Raw genomic sequence first — 15,296 nt, 5'->3', positions numbered from 1 at the left:
GGCAAGGCGAGCACTGCGGGCCTTGAGAGGGCTGGTGAGGTTGAAGTCTCTGTTAGACGGCAATTCTGTGAAGCGCCAAGCGACGAACACATTACGTTGCATGCAGACGCTCTCCAGAGTTCAATCACAGATCCGTTCGAGGAGACTAAGAATGAACGAGGAGAACCAGGCTCTTCATCGTCAGCTGCTTCTCAAGCATGAAAGAGAACTCGAAAGTTTGAGGGTACGGTCATCTTCATCATATAAATTGCTTTTTCCTTTCCTTTTTTTTTCCCCTTTTCTCTGTACAAACCGAAATTCAATTTATTGTCACTTCCGCCATGTTTCATGATATTCTCATCAAACTATAACTCATTCTATGCGAAATTCAATTTATTTAGTAGCTCATGTTATTTAGTTCTCTACAAATGGACCTTTTTAAAAAAAAAAACATTTTATTTCAAATTCTTATTCAGCTCAGCCCTCACCCCCCTCTTATAACAGATGGGAGAAGAATGGGACGACAGTCTTCAATCCAAGGAGCAGATTGAAGCAAGTCTGGTAAACAAGCAAGAGGCCGCGATAAGAAGAGAACGAGCACTAGCTTATGCATTTTCTCATCAGGTACTCTTTCATGTTCTTAGAATTGCTCCACAAACTTGTTTGTGTTTTAAGCCTATGCCATTCAGTGATCAAAATTATTATTACTTTCTTGAGCTGTTACTGCAACACTTTTTGAGGTAAAGTAGTTCTCCAATCAAGGGAAAATTACATAGGCACCTCTCAAAGGACATGGCCTCCAAAAGTTGAAATAATCAGGTTATCCGGTTATATATATTATAATTATATATATTTAAAAATCCTCAAAGTTTCCTGTGACTTTCATCAAAGTCCTCGATGAAAAAGCTTTGGGATTTGTGGTTCATACAGACTCATAGAAGGTGTTTTTTTTTTAAGAAGAATTTTATGGGGATCTATGATATTATTGACTTTTGTGGGGATGGCTTAGTGACTCTAAATTAAGAGGGGGCTCAGTTGAAGTTAAAGCTAAAATGAACTTTCCAAACTCTTGACTAATGGTACAATGCAACAGTGGAAGAGCTCTTCGAGATCAGCGAATCCAATGTTTATGGATCCAAACAACCCACAATGGGGGTGGAGCTGGCTGGAGCGGTGGATGGCGGCAAGATCTTGGGAGATCCAAAGCAAGACGGATAAGGAAAACAACACTGATCGCGCCTCTCTGAAGGCCACCAATCAGAACACTGGGGAAGGAGAGATAACCCGAGCCTACGCTCGTCGCGAAACCAAACTGGACCGCCCCTCACCCCCAACCCCGAAACCGAATTCGATCAGGCCTGGAACCCGAAAATCCCCCTCTACCCCCAACTCTCGGGCGCCGAAGATCAAATTGGATAGTCCTAGAAATGGATTGAGTCAGTTGGAAGATGATGTGAAAAGTATAGTAAGTGCGCAATCTGAGCGGATCAGGAGGCAGAGCATCGGGGGATCACCGTCGATCAGGGACGACGAGAGTCTCGCGAGCTCTCCTTCACTTCCTAGCTATATGGTGCCGACAGAGTCTGCTAGGGCTAAGTCTCGCTTGCAGAGCCCATCAATCGAAAAGATTATTAAGACTCCGGAAAAAGGGTCGGCTGGATCGATTAAGAAGAGGTTGTCTTTCACTGCAGGGGATAAACACAACAGCGCATTGCCGCTGATTACAAGGAGGCACTCAGGCCCTCCTAAGGTGGATATCGCCGCCATGAAGGGTATAGAAGTTCGTTCGGAGCTCGACGCAACCAATGGTGCGAACCAGTGACTGGCCGAGCTTGAAACAAGGCTACTTAAAAGCAAATTTATTTATCTGAATTTGATTAATTGGTTTGAGTTGTTCATTTATCGGGGCTAAGTTTGCTGCTACTAGATTATTGTGATGCATTCATTTCCTAGTCCTATCCTATTTACCACATTATTATTTGTTGTTGTAATTGAACGCATGAAGATTTGGTTTAAGTTTCTGAGAAAAGATGTCTGAGTTGTGGCACACTTCTGTCAATTTATGTGATTGCGTTGCTTTGCATGCTTTCTCAAGAATAATAGATTTTGTGTTTCATGAATTCTTGTATTTTATTCCAGTTAATGTAGGTGAATATAACTATGCATATGTTGTTTTATTTTGTACTTAAGCTCAACATTCTTAATGAAGTCCTATTAAGCGCTCTCAAAATTCATATATTAAGAAAAAAAGAATTTACTCTTTTAAAATAGCATTAGTTGTTTTTAGTGAAAAAGGAGAATTAACAAGTGACAAGTGCATCTTAAATAAATTAGGCTAACTTAATTATTTGGCCTTAAATTTTGCCCAATTTCACTTTCACTTTTTCTTAGATTCTTTCTTCTAAATTTGTAAAAGTACAGCCAACTAATCTTTCTTTTTCTTTCCAACTACTCCTTTACACGGGAATCTGTGGTTTAATCAATCAATAATAATAATAATTTTTTATGTTATGAAAATGATTGTAGCGAAAAAGAAATTATAAACATATATTTGGAAAATATCTATTATTGAGGAGACAAGGGGTTACCAAATTAAGAAAACCTTTTTTTTTTTTTGACGAAATTAAATTAAGAAGACTCTAGTGTGACTCAGTTCCAGCTAAGCACCGACTCACGCCCCTTCACTTATTATTCTTTTCCACTGGAACGCTCGAGCTCTTTACAGCCTTCGCATCTCAACCGTTCCATCGAGATCAAACGGTCAAAGTTCGTCCAGATTCTCTACATAAATGTTGTTGGCATGAACGGCTCGTGCGGCCCATTTAGCCCGCTAATATACGTGGCATCATAATAACGGCACGATCAGATCCGACGGCGAGTATATTACCACGCTTACGGCCGTTAGATGAAACGATCCAACGGTGCGTAGAGAAACCCTAGTCCCCTGGGGTTCTCGTCGATCTCTTTATAAAGAGCTCAGAGGTTCGTCGTCCTCCTTCTGAAGCCCTAGGTTCGATCGGCCGACTCTTCTCCTTCCATTGATCTCTCGCACGAGGTGAGTTCTCTTCGTTCCATGCTTGATCTCTTCGCTTAGTTCCCTACGATGATTAGATCTCCTCGAGATGATTCTGTATCGTGCTTGTTTACGCTGATTCGCGTGGGCTTTTTTTTTAACCATTTGTAGGTTTTTTACGATCTTTTGATGCGAGCATCGTTTTGACTCTTAGATCATTTGTAGGTGTTTGATGATATTTTTTGCTCCGCAGAACTTAGTTTTAAGTAGTTCATCTAAATTTATCCCGAATTCGAGTATTGTGCGCATGGATTTGTGCTTGCAGATCGGTGTTTTTTCTGCAACTTTCTGTTTATTTTTATGGTTTCTGTATGGATTATATCAGTTGAGATTATAGATTGCTCGTTTCCTTCTTGAAATGGTGGTATCAATTTTATCCTGTGTTTTGCTGTATCGACTGATGTTATAGTTTTTGCTGGGTTTATTTGGTGTTAGATGTCTAGTAACATGTAGAAATATTTGGAGATGAGAAACGTCCATTGTCTAATGGAAAGGACAGGGGTAGTATAAACCTCTGGTATAGGTTCAAATCCTATTGGACGCTCATTGAATTCCTTCTCCTGTGAAACTTGAATGAGTGATGTCAACAGAGATGTGTCGGCTAATCTTTCCCTACTGTGAGTGAGCAGGACCGTGACATGAAATAGCGTTTCAACGTGAGTGTTATGTGAAGATTAGAATGACATGACTTGTTGATCATTCTCATTAGTTGTCTTTGCCGTACTTTTCTTTGCAAATATTTACTGCTAAAGCAATTCAATTTATTTATATATCTTAAAGTTATGGATGATACAAGTGGACATGAGATGTCTTTGAATGTTTATAGTCTTGGTGATAGTCGTTAGTTTGTGCTGTATGCGTTATTAGTTAACCCTAGACTGCTGGTATGGTTGTTACTGTGGATGTGGCATCAGGTTGGGAAAAGCGTTTCTTTTTACAAAGAACCACATTTCTGTGTATGCGCTGCAATGATTTTATTGTTCATGTTGATGTTACTTCTCTTCTTCTCCCTTTTAATTTAATATGGTCCGTAGTAAGGTAATGGAATTTTGACCATGCTTGCTATGATTCAATGCTCACTTGGCCTTCCCTTTAAAAAGAACAAATTCTCTAGTCTTTTGCTATATATCGCATATTTTTATATAATAAACAATCAATCATATTGTTCCTTTGGTAGTTCAATGATCACAAAAGATATTATTTGAATATACCAATAATGAAAATGTTTTATTAAGCATCCTGCTTGTTGTTAGTCATCGCTGGCTAATGCCAATTAGTCACTCTTTTTTACTCTCTTTGGCCTCCATCAGTAAGCAGTTAGCTCTAGCACTCATGCGTAAGGAGAAGGTTCACATCAACATTGTGGTCATTGGCCATGTCGACTCAGGCAAGTCGACCACCACTGGTCACCTCATCTACAAGCTCGGAGGTATCGACAAGCGTGTTATTGAAAGATTCGAGAAGGAAGCTGCTGAGATGAACAAGAGGTCATTCAAGTATGCGTGGGTCCTTGACAAGCTCAAGGCTGAGCGGGAGCGTGGTATCACCATTGATATTGCTTTGTGGAAATTCGAGACCACCAAGTACTACTGTACAGTCATTGACGCGCCCGGGCATCGGGACTTCATCAAGAACATGATTACCGGAACCTCCCAGGCCGACTGTGCCGTCCTTATCATTGATTCCACCACTGGTGGTTTTGAAGCTGGTATCTCGAAGGATGGTCAGACTCGTGAGCACGCCTTGCTTGCTTTCACTCTTGGAGTGAAGCAAATGATTTGCTGCTGCAACAAGGTATACATTATTAGTTTGCAACCTTAATGGATAAATAGAATTTCCTATAACAAGAAAACTTTTGCTAATGTTCCCCGTGTCACTACATTCCAGTTATAAGAATGATAAGAGAACAGCTGTTGACAAATATCAACTATAACTATGTAATTTTATGCTTAATTGTGCAACTTTTGTTCGCTGCCCTAAGCATTTTTTTTTCTCCTGTCATATTTCAGATGGATGCCACCACTCCGAAGTACTCCAAGGCCAGGTACGACGAAATTGTTAAGGAAGTTTCATCTACTCAAGAAGGTTGGATACAAACCCCGATTAATCCCTTGTCCCAATTCTCCGGCTTTTGAGGTACAACATGATGAAGAGGTCAACCAACCTCGACCTGTACAAGCGGCCGACCTTCTGTGGAGGCCCTTCGACTTGAGTTAGAGCCAGGCCACCGACACGCTATCGCTTCCCTTCGGACGTCTAAAGATTCGGTGGTATCGGCACTTGTCCTGTGGTCGTGGTTGAAACCGGGAGTGTCTACAAAGCCCGGGATTGGTGGTCACCGTTTGGCCCCACTGGGCTGTATCACTGGAGGATCAAGTCTGTGGAGATGCACCACGAGGGGCCTTCATGCGAGGCTACTGGTGTACGTTGGCTTCACGTTAAGAACGTCTGCCGTCAAGGATCTCAAGACGTCGGGTTTCGTGCCTCGGAACGTTCGAGGAGATCCTGCAAGGAAGGACGTTACCTTCATTCTTAGGTTATCATCATGAGACCACACCGGACAGATTGGCCATGGAGCTATAGACTCCGAGTATCTCGATGCCACACTCCACATTACGAGTGGCTCTCGTTGTATTTATATTAAGTTTAGTTTAGTTGTTATTACAACAATGAATTTATTGAATCGGATATCCCTAAACCTCACAGAATTCTGGATAGGAGCTCTCATATATTGAGTTGTAATATAAGAGATTCTCTTACTTTGTAAAATGAATACTGGTGATTCGATGGGCTTTGTTTAAGATGTATGTTTTAGTAAATCATTTGCCAGATGAGTTGTAGACTCCGAGTACCGCCTTGCCTTTGCCTGTCGTGAGATTGAGCAGTGCGTTGCTCGTCGGTGTGTGAATAAAGGTGATGACAGTAGTACGCCGAGATTAGAAGGATACTATGGCGGCATGCCCAGTTCACTCGTCATAAGACATGCACGCCTCGAAGATATGTGTAAAGATTTAATATAATTTTAATAATTTTTGAGTCCTAAACTTAATATCATGGAAATTTGCGATATGCTGTGTTTATTTTGTCTTTCTATGTTTTCTATATTTGTTTTCGCATAAGCTATTTGTGTATGTTTGATCGTTAGTTTGCAGGAGAACAGAGTAGATAGAGATAGTGAAAATCTATGGTAAAGGATGTATAAGACGCAGTTCGAAGGTTTGGATTTGTATTTCTAGTTAAGTTTGTTTTCTTTTATTGCTGTTGAGTTGAGAGTTACCATTTTGTTGTCAGGGAGTTTTAGGTTTTTACTCCTTGGCAGCTCGGTTAGTTTTCTCATGTCGGCATATTGACATTTTCTTTTGTAATGGTGATGCAATTTAGGTTTTAATAATCTTCTGATCTTTTTTTTTTTCAGTTGCTTCTGTTGTCATCCGAGCTTTTGAGATGTGCTCGGCTTGTTTTATCCTTCAACTTGTTAAGAGATTCTTTTCCCAAGTCGAGTAATACCCTGTTTAGATGAAAAGCCCTAGAGCGGTGACACTGGATCTAAGATCACCAGTGCACAATGTAAATAGTTACTCTAGCGAGCTCGTCTTCTTGAGCATCATCTAGGTGCTGTGGGTGTGCTATGGGTATGTTGAATTGTGTCTTACTGCATGTTTGTTTGGCTGGATTTCCGGCCGTCCATCTTGCCAATCTGAGTGTTGGCAAAGTCGGAGATCAGATCATGACTACGTGCTTAAATTCTTAGAATCTTCGTTGAATGCTTAAATTCCTACAATCTTCGTTTAATTCACATCTCTGGCTTCATTGTCTTTAACTTGTTCGATTGACTAGATTTGAACTAATCCACGTAACACATTGTTTTAGGTCTAACTGGTCTATCCCATAATCGGTTATAAAACATTATTTTAACATTATTTAAGCCTCGTTAGGGTGAAGTGCTATACCAATTTCTTTCATTTCTATGCTCACAAGACGTCCATCTCAAACCATCCCGATGGGCCTGATTGGCCCTCTGGATCTGTACGGCACTATTCCGTTCTTCACGAAAAAGTAAATTTAGAATACATTAATTATATTTTTGTGATAAAATTTCTAATTAATAACTACTCAATCATCAATCATATTTTTTTTAAAAAATATAATAGAAATATTTCTAATAAATTATAATTAAAAAAATAATTTGATCGGTCGGGATGCCTAAAATATAAATATATAATATATATATATATAATATTATATATAATTAGAATAACTCTAGAATTTCACTCTACACTTTCTCGAGCTGACGTGGCATCTTTTCATTCGCCAGAACGCGACATCCATCGGATATAGCAATCCGACGGTTCACATGAAAACCCTAGCGTCCGAAGCACGCAAAGGCTCGAGACGTTCATCTATATATTGCTTCTAGAGCCCTCCTTCTAAAAGCCTCTCCGCCTCTCTTCGCCACTCACTACCTCTTTCGATCGAGAAGCTCGCATCGTTTCCTCCCCACAGGTGATCTCTCTCTCTCTCTCTCTCTCTGTTTCGCTCACTCTTTGTTCTTTTTCAATTTAATAAAGTTGAAAAGAAAGATTTTGAATTTGTTGTTCATAGATTTACGTTTTCTATGCATTTTCTCCTAATTTTTGCGAGAAATTTAGTGTTTTGTTTGAGACTTGGGATGTGATACGGATAAATACATCATAGATCTTCCCTAGGAAGTTTTACAGGCCTGTTTTTTCACCTAGAGCACTATTATTCCATAGGTTTCTTATGGTTGATAATACTACGGATCTGAGTTCATGCTGCATATATTGTTATTCTGGTTCAATCCCCTTGATGATTGTGAGAATTGTTTATTTATTTATTTTGTTTGAAGATGTACACTAACTTGTTCTGTGCTTCACTTGATATGTTTGCTGTTCTTTTTTTTTTTCTGCTTTCATATTTCAGCCCCTTAAAAGTGATATTTTTTAAAGCTGTTGTAGGTAGAGAATAAGTAACAAATGGATAATTAAAGCTCACGTGTTCTCTTTATGTAACTTACCACGACACAATTATCCTGAGAACTTCTCTCTTTTGCTTTGGCATTGTGTTTTTTGCCCGATTGTTTAGTTGAATGTAGATGGAGTTAGTGTTACATATGTTGGGATTGTTTGTTTTGATCCATTATATTTTAACTACATTTCTTTCTTCTGCATTACATCTCGTCATAGAGATACTGTCGGCATTAGATGCTTGCTTTGATGTGTTTGCCTCTGCTTTCAGCTACAAGAATAAAAACTATGTAGTATTTCTTGATGGCTTTGTCCTGGAGGCAAATAGAAACCAAACTAGAAAGGGAGTTTTCATGTCCATGGTTAGTCCTTTTAGCTATGGATTTCCATCTCTCGTACAACTTAATATTTTGGAACTGTTTTCGAATTTGCCGCCTCATGTATGATTTCCATCCCTCTTATCTGCAATCTGATACTCGTGCAGCATATCAAGTGTATTAGGCTATTTTCTCTATTACATGTTTCGAAATTCAAAAAATTACAGTATATTTCATCCAACAATTCATATGGTTTCTCTTCATTAATTCTGACTTTGCAGTGTGCAGGTAGTTGAATTGTGAATTTTGTTTCCTATTAGATCTTTGTTACAATTTTTTGTTTCTTACTTTGGTGTATTGTAATTTTCGACAATGCCAGCTATCATGGGTAAGGAGAAGGTTCACATCAACATTGTGGTCATCGGCCATGTCGACTCTGGCAAGTCGACCACCACCGGCCACCTCATTTACAAGCTTGGAGGCATCGACAAGCGTGTTATCGAGAGATTCGAGAAGGAGGCTGCTGAGATGAACAAGAGGTCATTCAAGTATGCTTGGGTCCTTGACAAGCTCAAGGCTGAGAGGGAGCGTGGTATCACCATTGACATTGCTCTGTGGAAGTTCGAGACCACAAAGTACTACTGCACAGTCATTGATGCGCCTGGGCATCGTGACTTCATTAAGAACATGATCACGGGGACATCCCAGGCCGACTGTGCTGTTCTTATCATTGATTCCACCACTGGTGGTTTTGAAGCTGGTATCTCGAAGGATGGACAGACCCGTGAGCACGCCTTGCTCGCTTTCACTCTTGGTGTCAAGCAGATGATCTGCTGCTGCAACAAGGTAAAGATCTAGCTAGATCGGGGTAGTTAATTTCAATGTGGCTTGGCTAATATTGGCAAAATTTTATCCAATTCCTAACCGTTAGTTTGTTTCTTTTTTTTGTGCTAGATGGATGCCACCACTCCAAAGTACTCCAAGGCCAGGTACGACGAAATTGTTAAGGAAGTTTCATCCTACCTCAAGAAGGTTGGATACAACCCCGATAAGATCCCCTTCGTCCCCATCTCCGGCTTCGAAGGTGACAACATGATTGAGAGGTCAACCAACCTCGACTGGTACAAGGGCCCAACCCTTCTTGAGGCCCTCGACTTGATTCAGGAGCCAAAGAGGCCCACCGACAAGCCTCTCCGCCTTCCCCTTCAGGACGTCTACAAGATTGGTGGTATCGGCACCGTCCCAGTGGGTCGTGTTGAAACCGGTGTCCTCAAGCCCGGTATGGTGGTCACTTTTGGGCCCACTGGGCTGACCACTGAGGTAAAGTCTGTGGAGATGCACCACGAGGCCCTTCAGGAGGCCTTACCTGGTGATAACGTTGGCTTCAACGTTAAGAACGTCGCCGTCAAGGATCTCAAGCGTGGTTTCGTCGCCTCCAACTCGAAGGAAGATCCTGCAAAGGAGGCCGCAAGCTTCACTTCTCAGGTTATCATCATGAACCACCCCGGACAGATTGGCAATGGCTATGCTCCCGTACTCGACTGCCACACCTCCCACATCGCTGTTAAGTTTGCTGAGATCCTCACCAAGATTGATCGCCGCTCTGGCAAGGAGCTCGAGAAGGAGCCCAAGTTCTTGAAGAACGGTGATGCGGGCTTTGTTAAGATGATTCCGACCAAGCCCATGGTTGTTGAGACCTTCTCCGAGTACCCGCCCCTTGGCCGTTTTGCCGTCCGTGACATGAGGCAGACCGTTGCTGTCGGAGTGATCAAGAGTGTCGAGAAGAAGGATCCCACTGGTGCCAAGGTCACCAAGGCTGCCGCGAAGAAGAAGTGAGCTACCGTAAATGTCATGGTGGGAGCAGTAGCCAGTAGTATGTGAGGTGACATCCTAGTGTCAGTTTTGGAGAGGAAATTTCGCCTTCAAAAGTTGTCAGTTTCTTAATTTTCATGTCGATTTCATGCAGTTTTGAACCTCCTTCGATTCGCTGAGAGATGATTGTGATTTTGAGAACAGATTTAAATTTGGGACATGTTTATCGTTTAGCTATTTCTTTAAATTGGAATTAGGCCATTGTCGTCACTTGAAGGGTGATTTATTTTTAAGTTTTGTGACCAAAATGTTATGCAGGCTGCTCAGTGGATCATCAAGTTTCTTCACTAGCTGCATCTTCTGCGGAGCAAATAGTTTTCATCTGTTTGTTTGGCCTTCAATATATTTCGACTGGAAAATTTCTTCATGGATTTGTGTGCAAAACTGCTTAACAATCAAAAGGTATTCAATGACATTTGCAGGGGTTCAAAATTCGACCTTGTGTAAAAGGAAAGGCGTGCAAACATTGAACTTTGGTATATTAACTGTTTGGACAGGGTAGTATTCAATTCTGAGCATTGGAAAAACAAATTTTTTTAATAAAAAATTAGAAAAATATATTAAACAAAATATTTATACCAAACAGGGCCTAAGAGAAAGATACGAAGGTACTTTGTCTTCTTTATTTAGTGAGAAAATGAAACAGTAAGGATTAATTCATTCTTCAAAGGCGTGGCCCGCCATAAGATAACACAAAGTACATATAGTAGTAAACAAAACTAATTGCTTTGTCGCCATAGCTTAGATTGAAAGCTTGTTGAGCATGCCATGGCTTGAAATAAAATAAACCCTTCGTATGACCTCAAATTCAATGAAAGAGTATATACATATATGTATACACATTAAAACAAGGCAAACATGTTTATCAAACAATCAGTCGCGCTTAATCAGCACGGGCAAACAAAATAGACAACCAGCGTGAATTAGATGAAAGACACACCAAAAAGACATAATAGTACCCTCCCCTCGCGGCAATCAGCATTTGGGCTTGAGCTCTCCGAAAGTTCTGCTAAACTAAAACAACAGTTCGTACCTTGTTCAGATATCCTCGAGATATAACATATGTTCTTTTTATTACAACAGTATATAAAAGTGCCTTGATAAAAAAACGAAGTTGATGTCGAACAAAATCATCCAATTTCCACAATTAAAGGTTCTTGAAAGCTGATTGATGAGCCCGATTATCAGGCGTCAATCTCGCCAACAAGGCTTTGTTGTGGAAATGCTCAACATCAACGAAGTAGAAGCTACCATCCGCCTTGAACGTAACAAACGGCCGGTTGGTTGCCGGCGGCACCACATCAGCAAACTTGATTGTCTTCGAGATTGGTGTGGCCAGCCATGACATCATCACCACCTCAAAGCTATCTGAACCTGGCCGCCACCTCAGCTTGTGAATGTAGGGGCTCACAAACCAATGCAAAGCCGCGGTGGTAGAAGCACTTAAGAATATCACAGTAGAAGCAACCGCACCTTTTAAGATTACGTTCATGCCGGGTGAAGTCATGAATGTTATGACTGGTCCAAGAGAGACAGAAAGGCAGCACGTCGAGAGAGACAGAAGCTTCACTTTCTTTATGGTTGAGGAGATAGGTCCTCGGTACACAACATTAGCATCTTCGTCATCCTTTTCGAGCTCTTTGGTTTTGGGTCCGATGCTAATCTTGCTTTCACCAACTTCAGATCTTGCAGAAGTAGAAAATGGATATATTGCTGATCTAAAGCTGTTGAGCTTAATTGGAGATGCAGGTTTGCAATTTGAATAATGCCTCCACGTTCCATATGAAAAAGCCTCGAAATCTGATCGATGAAAAAAGAAAAAGAAAAGAGGAGAACATATAGTGTCGTGTGCTTTGTAACAAGGCTACTAGTTAATACAAAATGGAGCAACACAAAAGCATCATGCATCTTAACAACAGTGGAATGATATCCACAAAATTAAAAAAGAATGGGTTAAAGGACCGTTTTTTAAACATGTAGCCAGTATACTTCTCTAGTTAAAATTTATAATTTTCAGAACCGGAGAAGCAAATCACAATTAAAGCAGCTCATTTTAAAAGAAATCTAAATGTAATAACCATTAAGAGTTTGTTCCTTCTCTTTAGAACCGAGAATTGAAGTAGCTCAACTGCTTTCTAGAGCCAGCAGTTAGTGACTTTTATCATGCATTTTTACGAAGTGGGAACGACAATCATTTTCATTTTGCACAGTTAACGTAATTGAAATTCAACTTTACCCATTATGATGCAGTATTATACGGGTTGCTCAAATAAGTGCTGTACGCATTGTTCAATGGGTAAAGATTTCAAGAGTTTATCACGCTAATGGCAACATAGATGTAGTATGGTACGGTTTGCCAAGATAAAGTGTCATACACATCCTCCAATAAGTAAAAATTTCAAGAGCTCAACGTGTTAATAGCAACATTGATTTTGCCAGACAAACATGAAATCCTAGTTAAATTTTCTCCTTAATCCTGTAACATTTCCAGGCTATTGAAATCCCAATTTAGGCCCCGTGCTTTCTAAACAAGCATAAGCACTGTATATTGAAGGACCCATTGTTTGAAAAACATTTCTCACACTTGAAGTGAGAGAGCCTATTCATTATCCATAGGAAATATCTGATAGAAGAACATTTCAGGCTAATTACACAGAAATAGTTCTATGCTTAGCGACAAATTTAGAATTTTCCTATGAGATAAGAACTATAAATTTAGTAATGGTACTCTAAACTGTCAAATCCTACTAGCTAGCTGTTCAAGTTTGATATGAAAAGGTTGGATAATTATTCTCAGATCATGCAGGCAAGCAATAACTACACCAACAGCAGCTTACGAGCCAATTATACACTCCACATAAAATTTCATGGGGCTTTCAATAGAGAACTGAAGGGACAAAGGGATATGCCTCTTAAAAACCGGACTAAGGGCCTGTTTGATTCTGATTTATGGTGTCATGCTGTATAGGAAGTGCTATTAGGAGAAGAACTGTATGAAATTCTCCTCAGTAGCTTCTTTCTGCAGCAAAATCACAACTTTGAAATCAGATCTGCTTTTTGTGCCTCAAAATCACATTTCTGCTTCCCGCTGCAGCAAAAGCTCGAAACTCCAATAACTGCCAACACTCTACAACGGTATGCGATCCATTTCCCTCTTAAAATTGGAGCTAATACGAGAGGATTCTTCGAAGATTCAAGTAAACGAACCAGCTACTCGAATTCACTTCAAACACTTCGGCTCAAACTTCGCGAAAAGATCAAATAATTACATAAACTAACAAGATCTACAAAAGAACAATACATTAGAAACTCTAGAAGAAGAAGAGCGGCGAGAAGAAGAAACGAACCTCGGCGGTGGAACGGCGCCGCCGACGCCGCCGCCGACGCCGCCGCCGACGTTGGCGTCGGCGGAGGGCGGCGGAGGAGGAGGCCGTAGAGAGAAGCGGCTCGTCTCGTCGCCATTTCTAGGGCCTATGCGGAGCGCTCCAACCTCCCCTCTCCTGGAGCAAGGGTTTAACAAAGGGCGTAAATTTGCAATTCGGTCCTCGTAATTGTAGTTATTTGCATGAGTAGGGTTCAACCCAGCCGACCCGATTCAGGTCGCAACAACTTGGTCCAGTCTCACGATTGGATTTGAATTAACACCCTTTTCGACCCCGTAGGATTTATAATGATTTTTATTGATCTAGATATACTCTGTTTATGATTATATCATCTAAAAAAACTTCTCAAGATGTAAATTAATTCAATAAGATTTAATAAATGGCAAAATAGTTCAATTTGATTTTGATTTAGTAGTTTGTAACGATGAGGTTGTAAGGATTGTTAGAATAAAGGCGGAAAAGATGTAGTTCGTCGGATGCAAAAATATCAAAAGAGATTCGAAAAAAAGATACGAAAAATAAAACACATAATATTTACATGGTTCGATCACTAACCTACATCCACGGACGAATACGACCACTGACCTACATCTATGGACGAAGATGAAGCCGAGACCTTCATTATAATCAAAGTGGTGTACAAAATATGCATCTCTTGCAAAATCCTAATCCTAAAATACACCCATATCTTCTTTTATTTGAATAAAGAGTATATTTATAATAATGACTAAGTCCTGATATAATTAGAAATACAAATTTACTAAAATTAGGAATATTCCAAATTAACTGTAATAGGAAACCTTAAAATTCCAAAATGAAGTGCTATTGCATATGCGAACAAGTTTACATAATACTTAAACTTGATCGCCAAAAAACTTAATGAGCAAATTTGTGGGATTCTCTTTAGTGTCAATCTTCTCTTTCTTCAATTATACCTTTTTGCAATCTCTAGTGCATGGAACGACAACTTGCTCTAGAGCAAAACTTCTAGAGCAATCAAACTTCTTGATCTCAAAATTTTGTCGACATCTTAAACACCCAAACAAATAATCCGGTTCTGATACCAATTTGTTAAAATTAAAGCGAAAATGATCTAGTTCATCAAGTGAGAAAATATCAAAAGAGATCCGAGAAAGAGACAAAAAAATATAATATATAATATTTATATTTCATTATAATCAAAGTAGAATACAAAATATATTTCTCTTATAAAATTCTAAATCAAAAAATATGCTCATATTTTTTTTATCTGCCGCACCAAATCAATGGAATAAAAAGATATATTTATATTAATGATAAATTTTAATATAATTTAAAATAATAAATTTATTAAGAATAAAAATATTTTTATAAATTAGATATTAATTTAAATTTAATTTAATAAAATAATTAAAAATAGAATAGAATTAGAAAATATTGTGATTTTAGAATTCGAGGTATATCTAACAAGGATGAAGTACATTCGGGTTCGGATTCGTGTTAAATTGTTTTTTTGTCTGGATAGAAGGCGCGTTACTCGAACCGGGAGGCAAGGGAGTGGCTTCGTCGCGCTCGGTCGGTTCAGCGTTAGGGTTTCATCGTCTTCCTCCTCTGAAAACTCCCTTATCTGGGAGATAAGGGGGGGTTAGGGTTGGGGCTAGGGTTTTTCGCCTTGCTCCGCGGCTCCACCAATGGTGATCCCGACGGC

General features: G+C 39.8%; 3 protein-coding genes across 5 annotated transcripts; 2 read left to right on the top strand and 1 right to left on the bottom strand.

Moving 5' to 3' along the window:
* Positions 1–6: 6 nt before the first annotated feature.
* On the top strand, positions 7–2,042 carry LOC109705029 (protein IQ-DOMAIN 1-like). Its single transcript, XM_020225793.1, has 3 exons — positions 7–223; positions 484–603; positions 1,073–2,042. Exons 1-3 carry the CDS (start codon positions 101–103, stop codon positions 1,799–1,801), a joined length of 972 nt encoding a protein of 323 aa, XP_020081382.1. The 5' UTR covers positions 7–100; the 3' UTR covers positions 1,802–2,042.
* An 847-nt stretch (positions 2,043–2,889) lies between these two features.
* LOC109705028 (elongation factor 1-alpha-like) lies at positions 2,890–10,593 on the top strand. Of its 2 annotated transcripts, XM_020225792.1 has the most exons (4): positions 2,890–3,034; positions 4,363–4,846; positions 8,847–9,200; positions 9,309–10,593. In XM_020225792.1, exons 2-4 carry the CDS (start codon positions 4,385–4,387, stop codon positions 10,188–10,190), a joined length of 1,698 nt encoding a protein of 565 aa, XP_020081381.1. In that variant the 5' UTR covers positions 2,890–3,034; positions 4,363–4,384; the 3' UTR covers positions 10,191–10,593. The 2 variants fall into 2 exon arrangements, with proteins under 2 accessions (XP_020081381.1, XP_020081380.1); XM_020225791.1 differs by lacking the exons at positions 2,890–3,034; positions 4,363–4,846 and adding an exon at positions 7,409–7,555 and having other exon boundaries at positions 8,734–9,200.
* A 469-nt stretch (positions 10,594–11,062) lies between these two features.
* Positions 11,063–13,754, bottom strand: LOC109705027. Of its 2 annotated transcripts, XM_020225789.1 has the most exons (3): positions 13,574–13,754; positions 11,700–12,026; positions 11,063–11,600 (listed from the first exon to the last, which is right to left on the bottom strand). In XM_020225789.1, the coding sequence occupies exons 1-3, from the start codon at positions 13,686–13,688 to the stop codon at positions 11,374–11,376; spliced, it is 669 nt and encodes a 222-aa protein (XP_020081378.1). In that variant the 5' UTR covers positions 13,689–13,754; the 3' UTR covers positions 11,063–11,373. The 2 variants fall into 2 exon arrangements, with proteins under 2 accessions (XP_020081378.1, XP_020081377.1); XM_020225788.1 differs by having other exon boundaries at positions 11,063–12,026; positions 13,574–13,752.
* Between the last annotated feature and the right edge of the window lie 1,542 nt (positions 13,755–15,296).

Source organism: Ananas comosus, unplaced genomic scaffold (genome assembly GCF_001540865.1).
Source record: "Ananas comosus cultivar F153 unplaced genomic scaffold, ASM154086v1, whole genome shotgun sequence".
NCBI lineage: Eukaryota > Viridiplantae > Streptophyta > Magnoliopsida > Poales > Bromeliaceae > Ananas > Ananas comosus.
Note: the sequence above shows the minus strand (reverse complement) of the source record. Positions and strands in the feature narration are given on the sequence as shown.